This window comes from Megascapheus bottae, chromosome 9, assembly GCF_031878675.1.
Source record: "Megascapheus bottae isolate mThoBot1 chromosome 9, mThoBot2.hap1, whole genome shotgun sequence".
In the NCBI taxonomy this organism is placed as follows: domain Eukaryota; kingdom Metazoa; phylum Chordata; class Mammalia; order Rodentia; family Geomyidae; genus Megascapheus; species Megascapheus bottae.
In genome coordinates, this window is record NC_143517.1 from 40,226,395 (window position 1) to 40,238,616 (window position 12,222).

The following is a 12,222-nucleotide window of genomic DNA, read 5'->3' on the forward strand; positions in this document are numbered from 1 at the left end:
GCAATTGTAATCAAACTAGAATGGTGATGGGTAGAACACTTCAACATAGGAGAAAGACTTGAAGTAGATAAGATAGAACCATCCCATAGAGATTGGATACCCAATTTCAAATTATAGTCTAGAACAATAGTAAAGAAAACAGAATGGTACTGACACAAAAACAGACATGAATGTTAAATACATCATTTGAAATATGATGTAAAAATCAATGTTAATAAATTCTTTAATTAAAAAATAAAACAGACAGGAAGACCAATTTGTTGGGGCCTGGTCGCTGTCTCTGGGGCCTGTTCACCATTCAGGCTCAGAGGCCATTAAAGGGCTTTGGCTAGGCATTCCTGGCATGCCTCTCTTGAGGTATTCACATTCCTCGCATACCTCTCTTGAGGTATTTCCATGTATGTGACTCAACTGAAGTCCTGAGCACACGTTCTCAGCCCGCGAGCGCTTTCCTGCACCAGTCCCATCCAGTATTTCAAAACTTGAACGTGTGCCCTGACCCTTGGTGATAGCACCTTGGCCTTTTTCTATTGGTTCCTCTTCCCTTTCCTATCTCCTCTTTCCCCCACAGTCTATAACTAAGTGCCCAACGCAATAAACGGGAGATCTGCTGTGCTTTCATGGCTGACACAGCTCCTGGCTCAGTGTTGTTTTTTCCCTGGTAATTGGGGGAGGGCTGGGTTATCGATATTTGCCATCTCGCTGGGCTCCTTGGGACTACAGGCTGGCCCTGGGTGTCCCTCCCATACAGGTGTTGCTGGAGAGCAACACAATTGAATTAAAAAAAACTCTAGGAATAAATTCATGCAGTTACAATATGATTTTTGTCTAAAGAAGCCAAAATGTAGACTGGAGAAAATGTAGCATCTTCCACAAGAAGTACTGGAAAAACTGGATATCTACACACATAAGATTGAACTTTAATTTCTCTTTTTATTCCAATACCAGTACAAAACGAATCAAGGATTTTAAGATAAGACCTTAAACATTGACTGCACTATAGAAAGAATAGGGGAAATGCTAAAACATATTAGTATAGGCAGTAACTTCCTGAATAGAATAGCTCAGAAATTGTAAGCAATGATTGACAAGAGATCATGTTTGACTAAAAAGCTTCAACACAGCAAAGGTAAAAGGAAAAGCAAACAAGGAATATTAGAATCAAACGTCCTTGTGATAAAATGACACAAAATATTCCTACTTCAAAAAAGAAATGTATTCTAGCACCTGGGAGTTTGAGGCGGGAAGATCTCGAGTTTGTGGCCAACCTGGACTGCATAGTGAGATTGTTTTAAAAACAAATATAAGTACATGTTAGAATAGTTATAAGCTGGGAACAGTGGCAGGATAATTGCTACAGTCCAGGAGTTTGAAACAAGCTTAGACAACGCAGAGAGATTATGTTTCAAAATTATAACTTTTAAACTTGATGTTCAAAATAAGAATCTTTTTAAGTATAAATAAATGTTCTATTTTTTCTTTTATAGAAGAAAGGACTGATTTATGTAACTATAACCTCTCTGTACATGACCTTTATCATAACAAACAAATTTGAATAAGAAAGGATCATCTTGTCTTCAGCACTGTTCTTAAGTTGATCAGTTTTCTTTCGGCATGAGAATGAATACTGATTCCTCAGTTAAGGATCATATGGAGCGGTGAATTTGGTAAAGCTCGTGTACAACAAAATTATGTTTAGCAGTAGAATTGTCCTTAGCATAACAATATAGCCTATTGAAAAGTAGGAAGAGGGGAAAAAAGTAAAGTAGGAAGAGGACATTTATTAGAGAATAAGAAAACTTCATCTTCCTTCTCACATGTGTTCATGGACCGGTACAACACACAAGATCATCGTCAATCTTTAACTCACTCTGGTCTCTGCAAAGCCTGAAGAGTTCAACTTGCATGATGTGTTGTATATCGCAGGAGGACTTTAACCCAGGAAAAGCACAATAGATGTACAAAGTGGTGTGATTAAAGTAAGGATTCACCGTCTTCAAGAAATTAAGGGAGAATGAAGCAGTGACATTATCCAAAAAGAAATGTATTCATTACCTGATTTATGTAACTGTAACTGCACTGTACATCACCTTTATAACAACAATTTTTAAAAGAAGAAGAAATCAAGGAAGAAGAATAGAGAAAGTGAATGATAAGCCAGGCAAGATGGCTCATACCTGTAATCCTAGCTACTCAGGAGGCTGAAATCTGAGGATCATGGTTCAAAGTTGTATATGATCTGAGGATCATGTAAAAAAGCTGTGAGACTCTTATCTCCAATTAACCACCAGAAAACCAGAAGTGGGGCTGTGGCTCAAGGGATATGGGGGTAGCCTTGAACTGAAGAGCTTAGGGACAGTGCTCAGGCCCAGAGTTCAAACCCAATGACCAACAACAACAAAAAAAATAGAATGCTGAATGTTGGGTTTATCAGGTAGGCAAAAGAGAGAAAAATTCAGCAAAAGAGTCAATGCATCAAATCACAGGGCACAGAGTAATAGGACATTTTAATGAACAGTAAGCCATCTGGCATTGCTAATTGTTTTAATTGTTCTTATTTGTAAATAATTGTATAGAGGGGTTTCATTTCAACACATCAGTTTATGAGTATAATAGCACTATTAAATTTTAATATGTGAGGGGGAAAGAACCAGAACAATCTTAGAGAGAAAGGCAGAGGACTGGTTCATCATGGACCTGCCATTCCACGCTGTCAGTACATTCTTCCCAATCAGTGGTCTCAAAGTGCTCACATCACCATCATCTAGGAACACGAAAGAAATCTCAACTCCTGTGGCCTTCCCTAAAATCAGACATGGGATGGGGCATAGCATTCTCTCAACTTAAGTAATTCTAAAGCATGCTCAGAGTTGGGACTCATTGCTTTAGAAGGATGCTGAAAAATGATCACCTGATGAGAGAAGCGTCCACATTAAGACCAGGTCCAATGCCTACGTCCCGTCCATTCCCTCATGCCGACCCTCTCGTACACTCACGGCTTAGGAGCAGGTGTTCCTCTATGCTCTGTACATGAAAGACCCTACCCTTTCATTCTGACCTAAATTCCTGCTGCCTGATTAAGAAGAGTTATCTCCTAACATCAAATCCTTTGGCTTTTACCAATTATCAAACTTCTAAAAATAAAGGCATGGGATAAGAGAGACAGAAATGAATTATAGGAATTATTTTTCCCCCAAAAGCTGATTCAAACAATGCTCAGCTTTTAATCATATGATGGGGGGAAGAAGTCTTCTGTTTGAGCCTGAACCCAATCTTCTCCAAGCTGCCTCACGCTGCCCTTTCCTTACTTCGTTTCTTACTTCAAGGGTATCATTTTCCAAAAGTTCTAAAATGAATTGATCTGAAAGTGGTGAAAGCTAACTTTGTAGTACTAGTCATCCATGTGTGAAAAATATTTTCACAGAAAAAGTGAGTGCATGAAAATATTTTTACCACAATAAATTGCTGGTTCCACATTTCTTTGAAAAGAGGAGGGAAAAAACCTGTGAATAATTAGTGATGTGCTTAAATTGCCAGCCCAGCACCACTAAAACTTACTGGGTGCCAAAATATTTAGTTGAACAGTATTTAAATTAAAAACTAATGACTAGGTTAATTTAATACATGTTCATCTCCACTCTAGCTCTGTCTTTACTAATTGAGCACCAAATCTATGTTTTAAACATGCATCCTTGTCAGTGAATAAAAACCATCTGACTAGTTAAACATAACAAGTCAGTTACCAATAACAACTTCTTTTAATCTATGTTTATTGTCATTTTAGATGTTTAACTGTAAACTGTTTATTAGACAGCCACCAATAAGACGGGAAGACAATATGTCACATAAAATGCATAGAAAATGTCCTTAGTTAATGAAATGAGTTATGTTAGGTAATTTAAATGTGTTACATTGGAACTACAAGATGTATCAAGACACTCATAGTTACAAATGCTAAACCTAGAACTCCATCAATACCTTTAAAAACCAACCTCTGAAAGCACGATCAACCTCTCTTTGAAATTTGGCAAGAGACTATCACGCCCAGTGTCTCCCTCCTTCCTCTCACTCATTTCCCTCTCCTCTCTCCTTCTCTGTTTCTTCTTTTTCTCTTTTCTCTCCAACTCCCTCTCATCCCACAATCCATATAACATATAACTTTCATAAAGCTGCAAGAAATTGTAACAGTTTACAGATTTTTTTAAAGTGTAGAGAATCAGTCCAAAAAAAGAAGTTATGGTTAAAATTCCAAAAGAACATAGCAGAGCATGGTCTGGCAAACACATGACATACCTATCCTTGCAAGGAGAGTATAGACAGGCCACCCCTTCAGCTTCTGCAAACTATAAATGTCACAAACATTTGAAACCACCCACAGAGGACCAACCTAAATCGAAGTGGCTCTTCTACTCAATCCCACAACAGTCACTGAGCATAACACACACAAAATAAAACCAAAAGGAAAAAAATATTTTCACACGATAGCACAGAAGAAAACTTAATAAGCAAACACTTGTCCATAAAGAGTTGACAGAAAGAAAAAAAAACTCCCTGACACCAAATGAAAACAATATCTGAATGTGAACTTGGCACAAGAACAAACAGAATGAAGTTATGAAAGCTAGGATTTAGAAAGTGCCATAATCATTTATAATAGCGGCAACTGTCCTGGATTCCCCTCATCAAAAAATAACATGGAGGCAGGCTACCAGCCATCAATTTCTGGATCTTACAGTGTGTCCCAAGGGTGTGTTCATGTAATAGAAAGAAATGCAAAAGCCAGAGAATCCAATTGCTAGGCCCATTTTTGCCACAGACCTTGTCACAACAGATGTGGAAACAGTTTTCAAATCCTCAGAAATCTAGATGGCCAGAGGGCCTATATTTTATGTTTACCTTCACAAGCTCACCTTGCACTTGGTTCTGGTGGGAAGTGGAGATTAGAGAAGAGAGGAAGCAGGGGAAAAGATTAGAATGCCTTTTGATTGATGTTATTTCAAGGAACTTACATGGAAAATGTGAAAATAAAAAGATTGTTCTCCAAGTTTTGAGAGGTGCAGAAGAAAAAGACATTTACAATGTAACTCCTAAAAGAAAATAAATGAAAGAAAAATTAACCAAAATTTATTTGCTTCTTTAAGTTCCGTTTCCCCATTACAGACAGATAAGAAGAAAGCTAGATGACAGACAGAGCAATCTTCCTCATATGATATTCCTGTAAGGTGATTTCCTTCTCTGTACCTGAGTATCTCTAATCACATGGCATTTACTACTTTATATAGAGGCCATCTTCTTGTTTGGAAGCAAACAAAAATCACCAATGTGAGCTGGACACAGTGGCTCACACTTGTAATCCCAGATACTCAGGAGGCTGAGATCTGAGGATAGCAGTTCAAAGCCAGTCCAGGCACTAAAGTCTGTGAGACTCATCTCCAATTACCCACCAGAAAACCGGAAGTGGCACTGTGGCTCAAGGGGTAGGGCGGTAGCCTTGAGCTGAAGAGCTCAGGAACATTGCCCAGGCCCAGAGTTCAAGTCCCACGACATACCAAAAAAAAAACAATAAATGTGGTCCTAGTTCTGACGTCTAGCTTCACAGAATACGTTAACTGATCTCCCTCAACCGGGTTTTCCAACGACTTCAAAAGGCTGCTTCCATGCCATCCAGTCCCACACCAGGCTCAACACTTAGACGTCTCTCAACCCTTCCTCGTCTGACATGGTTTCCTGAGTGTTCGCAGGCCGAGGTTCCCTGAATCTGTTTTGGCAGAGCAATTCTTAACATATGGCACAAAGAATGCAATACAATATTCCAAATGTGGTCTGACAATTCAACCTATTCCAAAAAAAAAAAAATGTACTGAATGCTTTCTATGCTCCAGGCTAATATTTTTCTTGATCTTGACTATATACTTCTATTAATGTACTCTAAAAACATATTCACTCTGTTTGGTTTAGCTCACTTCACAATACAGGATTAAATGAGAGCAAAGTCATTAACAAAATGATCACTTTCCTCCTCTTTGCTAGTTCTGCAGACATCTGTAAGTGTTATGGGACAATCAAAACATTCTGAGCCATGTGGCCCCAGGTGGACCCTACCATTTACTGAGTGACTTTCAACTGGAAAAATTCTGCTACTCTTACAATGTTTTTAAATGCAAGCTTAATAAAAAATGTTAAGGGGCCTGGAGTTTGGCCTAGTGGTAGAGGGCTTGCCTAGCACAGCACGAAGACCCGGGTTCGATTCCTCGGTACCACATACGGAGCAAAAAAAGCCAGAAGTGGTGCTGTGGCTCAAGTGGTACAGCCCTAGCCTTGAGAAAATCCAGGGACAGTGCTCAGGCCCTGAGCCCAAGCCCAGGCCTGGCAAAAAAAAAAAAAAAATGTTAAAAGGCGAAGTCAATGACAGATGTGTGTAGCACAGAACATTATCCTCCAGATTGACAACAATCCACCGATCCAATTAAAGAGTGATTGCCAGTTATGTTTCAGGAATGAAAGATAAGATGGTCTAGTTAGTGAAGGGAAAGGAAACAGGAACACTAGTCAGTAATATTACCTCACATCATAACAATCTTGTAATATATATTGTTTTCACAGAGAATGAAGTAGAAGAATTAAGTGAGTGATGATTTCTAAAATCACACTGCTAATGAGTGGAAGGAACAGAATCAACTATAATTTTGTCTTGCTCCCTTTACTATGACCCAATAAGGGAAGAACACAGGAGCTCTATGTATGGTAAAGGTGGACTGGGTGGGTTAAAGGACACTGAAAAGAGTGTACAGAATGACATAAGGAATATGAAGCTACAGATCAAGCTAGAGAGGTTATGTTGAGGCCAAATTGCGAAGATCTTGAATTCCATACAAAGGAATGTGGAGTTCAATCTGTAGGCTATTAAAAATCAACCCCTACTGGTTATAGTTAAGTGAACCAGTTCAAATATTTGAAAATGAATTTCACAGATAATGATAAGGGCTTTGGGGACAAATAAAGCAATATAAGCACAGCATGTGTTGGGGATATTATTTTAGATAGGGTTGTTGGAAAGGCTTTCTGAACAGAAGTGATCTAAGTCAGAGGGAAAAGTGATACAAATATTTCATGGAAGAGCATTCCAGGCTGAAAACTTGGCATACTCATTTTTCAGAAACATGAAGAAGGCTAGTTAAAAAAAATTAACAAGGGAAAAGGGAAATAAAGATCATGAGATGGCAAGAGCCAGATCATACTGGATTTTGGAATTTATCTTTAGTATAATGATAGGGTTTTAAGCACAGCAGGAAGTGACAAGACTCAATTTATTATTTTTATAATTCTTTATTGAAATCATAACACACTATATGTACAATACCTAAAATACTAGTTCATAACTACCTAAAGAGAGATTAATTTGGCATATTTGTTCTCAGTAAACCCATCTGGCTTCTAATTCTTTGCTAAGTGCTCATAAACCAAACATTACAAATCTGTTTCAAAATCAAGCCAGATACTTGGTTTGAGAATCCATCATTCCTTCTCCTTGCCCATAAATTGTGTGTGTGTGTGTGTGCCAATTGTGAGGCTCAAATTTGGAGCCTGGGTGCTATCCTTGAGATTTTTAATTCAAGACAAGCACTCTACCACTTACAGCATAGCTCCACTTCCAGATATTTGCTAATTAATTGGAGCTAAAAGTCTCCTGGATTTATCTGCATCAGCTTTGAACTATGATCCTTGGCACCTGGCATTTCCAGGTTTGTCTTTTTTTATTAAACACAATGATGGAAGTTAAGAGTCAGACCCAACAAGAACCCTGAATATCCTGGAATGCCCCTCATACCTATGCCTAGAAGCAGAGGAGGTGCTTGGTATCAATCTAATCCTTACAATAACAAGAGATCTAGCCATGCAAAATGGAGGAGAACGTATAATTTTTTTAGGGAAGGAAAAAAATAATGAAATATGTGTGCATGTATGTGTATGCAAAAACTAACAGGCAAGAAAGTGCAGGATAGTAATTACCCTTCAAACGACACTGTTCAGAGATTAACTTTTGGGGATCTACTCCTTTACATTTTACTTGTGACTTCCCCATATTCCAAATGGGATGACAGCATAGGAGTTTGAACTCAGAATCTTGTACTTTCCAGGTAAGTGCTCTACCCTTTGAGTCCTTCCCCCAGTCATTTTGTTCTAGTTAGTTTTTCAAGTAGAATTTTGTTTATGCACAGACCAGAGGGTTGGACCACAACCCTCCTATTTTATGTTTCCCATGCAGCTAAAAAGACAGATATGTGTTACCATGTTTAGCTTTTTTTGGTTCAGATATGGTCTCACTAACGTTTTGTCAGTACTAGTCTCTCAATCTCTACCTCCCATGTATCTCTTTATTACAATCATGGATCACAGGGCCTGGTCCTACTAAAACTTTGTGTTTTTATAACATGTAATAAAATGTTTTATTTTTCCTTACCTGATTAATTTAATTTCCTTTCTGATTAACTTAGTGTATGTACAACACAATAATATAAGGCCTTTTTATAAACTCATGTTTCCTAAACTACTCTTTAGTACTCTATCCATCACTGCTAAGGCACAAACGTGATTAAGTGGCATCTACCTGCACTAGAGAAACAACACTGTTCTAAGTCTTATTTGTCATGGACTTGAACTTTAATTGCCTTACATACAAATTCTACTTTAATGTCTATCTAAGAAGATGATAGAATTGCCTAGAATAAAAGTATAGATGATTGGGCATTTCTATATTCTGTCCTCATCACCCCTGTCTTTCGAAACTTAGGAAAATTTCTGCTTTAATCAATAAGTTCTAAATATAATTTAAACCCAAATGAAAAATTCTATAAAAATATATAAATGTATCAAAACGCCTTAAGTGACTTTTTAAGAAAATAATATTATCCCTGATGCAGGGATAGGTAATTCAAGTGATTACAGTATTTTGCTTTGTAATATATTTAATAGAACATACTAATATACTCACTGGAAGGCTCAGGAATTCATTAAAGTAGTCCACAAGGAAGTCATCTGTTGCCAAACAATCTTCCTGTAAAAAACATAAACCCACAATTTTATAATCAAGCTAAGACTTATTTTAATGCCTATAATGTTCTGTAATTCTGCTATTGACTTGTTATCGTGTGAATCTTCAAAGATTTTCTAGCCTACTTTGAATCCTCATTATAAACCTAACACAAGGACTACAGCTTCTGGAAGAATGGAATTAGAAAACAGAATAGAACACACTCTTAAGAGTGTTGTGTCATAGTTAAGTAGAAAACAGAACATAGGAAAAATATAGCACAACAAACACAAGATAATAGCACAGGGTAAATGTCCAAAATCTGTAAAATATGTATATTTATATAAAAAAGTTGCAGGGTCAATAAAGGCAGACACTGTGGTGGAAGTTAAAAGAAAGGTGAAAATATAAATTTCTTAAATGCTCAATGAATGTGACAAGTGAAGAGCGTATATAGTGTCTCCCCTTTGAAATGATACAGTTTTCATATCTGAGTCCTGCTTCATTTTTGTGAAAGAAAATGTTGCCAGCATGTCTTCTAAGCCTAGATTGTATACATTTTTTCCATAACTATCTCATCTACCAGCATAGCCACTTTTAACAATTGGCATTGAAAAGCCACTGCCAAGAACAAAGTCTCTCTTCCAAATCATACAACACCTTATTTTATTAGTCACTGTTTCCATTGTGTCAAAAACACATCATAGCACACTCTCTTGCACAGTACATGTGATTATTTTGTTATTCATAATTATACTTCAGTTTTGCAAATCTAACACAAAAGCTGACAACATGACACAATGCTATTATTTCCATATGGCTGAAGACTTCCTTTTTACCGTGTACTGGCCAATTTAAAAAAAAATTATTGAAGGATAGCACTAAATAGAAGATAGTATTGTAAATTTAGACCTACCTTGGAAACTATGTTTTCATAGAAATTTTAAGTAACTGCAGTGTCAGAGGAAGAGAATTATAAACAGTCACTTATAGGATTTATATTAAGGAACTCAACTAAAACTCTCAATTAACACAGGGTTTAGTTTACTAAAAACTAATGATGAAAACAATACAAACTAAAGATTTAATAAATCTAACACTACCTTAGGAATATGTACTCAAAGTTCTGATTGGCAAAGATCTAAAAATCAGAAGGCAGATATTCTGTGGAAACCCTGAGGCTATTTACCTTTCAAAGTTACTTTTAGTCTCTGGACTGCATTTAGTAAAGTACCCAGTTTCTGCTAACTCTTACAAGAAAACATCTGAATTCAATAAATATTTTTAGTATCTCTAAGATAGAAAGCATTGTGTTACAACAGAGGAGCCAGACTTTACGTGCTGGCTACAGGATCAAAAGTCTGTAGATGAGAAGGGGAGAGTGTGTATTTGAAAATAACAGTAGTAAAGTATTAAATCCCTTCTTAGATGTTTGTTTTTGGTGTGGATCCCTGGGGCTTGAACTCAGGACCTGGCCACACTGTCCATGAATTTGTTTTGTTCAAGGCTAGCACATTACAACTTGAGCCACTTTCTAGATTTTCTGAGTAGTTTATTGGAGCTAAGAATCTAACCTGTACGGGCTGGCTTTGAACTACCATCCTCAGATCTCAGCCTTCTGAGTAGGTAGGATTACAGGTGGAAGGCACCAGAATCCAGTCTTTCTTAGATTTTGTAAAATATGTATTTTTATTCTGAATTTTAACAGCATATAGAACGTACATTTCATAGAGCCTGTGGGCCCAAAATGCCGCCTGGAATTTGACCAACCACATTGACAAAATTTTCTAGAGTATTTTCTGACTCATACATTCATCTCCAAATGCTTCACACTTCCAAGAAGACTCTGTCAACCAAGCACATGTGATAAAGCACCTGTTTTGTTTTGTTTTACTTTTTTCTTTAGTCCACTTCAGACAAAGTAAACTTTTATGAAAAACACTAAGAATGAATTACTAGGAAATAAAGGACATACATCACAATTCCATTTTTATTGTTAAATTTAATAAATCTACCCTGTACAATTGCTGTAAAGTTTATAAATGTTCACTGTCAATTTCTGAGCTCATCTTTCTGAGTTCTGACATGGCACTAGTAGACTTTGGTCCTAACGCCTTGTTGGTTGGCCAGTTCTTGACATTCACTCATCCTAAAGCTTATTCACTCATCCTCACAATGGGGACTTATTTCGTTATTTAAAAGCATCACAATGGGTATTTCTTCTCTAAAATGTTAATTTCTATCCATATGAAACACTGCCAATTCTGTTAGTTTAGAACAGTTTCATCATGATAAATAGGTGTAGAATGTGAGTTTCACCTGTTCAATCCTCTGGGCACTTCAGCAGGAAGACAGGCCTGAACTGCTCTAAATGAGAATTTCCCACCGTAGTCACTAGAGCAATGTGTTCAAATATCTTGTCACCTCACTAAGCAAACCAACTGCTATTTATTCCAAAAATACTTGAATTTTTTTAAAAAGTAGGCTAAATACTTTGATCTGAAAAGGTAACTCAGTTATTCTCATTAAGTTTACACAATCCAAAGTCTAGGACTTTTTTTTTGCCAGTCCTGGGGCTTGAAATAAGGGCCTGAGCACTGTCTTTGGACAGGCAAGAGCTCTTACACTTGAGCCACAGCACCACTCCTGGTTTTTTTCTATGTATGTGGTACCAAGGACTCGAACCTGGGTCTTTATGCATGCTAGGCAAGCACTCTATCACTAGGCCAAACTCCTGGCCCAAGTAGGACATTTTTTTTTTTTTGCCAGTCCTGGGCTTGAGCTCAGGGCCTGAGTACAGTCCTTGGGCTTTCTCAAGGCTAGAGCTCTACCACTTGAGCCTTAGCACCACTTCCGGCTTTTTTTCTATGTATGTGGTACCGAGGAATTGGACCTGGGCCTTCGTGCATGCTAGGCAAGCACTCTACCACTAGGCCAAACTCCGGGCCACCAACTAGGACATTTTTAAATGAATTAAATTTCCACAATCCAATGACTTGGACATTTGACATGAATAATCCATACTCGGGTTTATTATTTCCAAATAACAAACTGTGGATGGTGAAAGGTATAATCAAGAAAATTGAGTCACAGTCAATTCCTCCATTATGTCATTCTGCAAACTTGAGTGCAAAATTTACAACACATATTCTCTACTGAATGATGCAATGGAAGGTGGAACACATCTTCAG

General features: G+C 37.4%; 1 protein-coding gene across 1 annotated transcript in view; it reads right to left on the reverse strand.

The window, feature by feature from the left end:
• Rgs22 (regulator of G protein signaling 22) overlaps window positions 1–12,222 on the reverse strand; it is a 102,311-nt gene that overhangs the window by 85,448 nt on the left and 4,641 nt on the right. Inside the window, exon 3 of the mRNA XM_090339142.1 lies at window positions 8,993–9,055. Coding sequence (XP_090195268.1) covers window positions 8,993–9,055 — 63 coding nt within the window. The remainder of the gene's footprint in view (window positions 1–8,992; window positions 9,056–12,222) is intronic.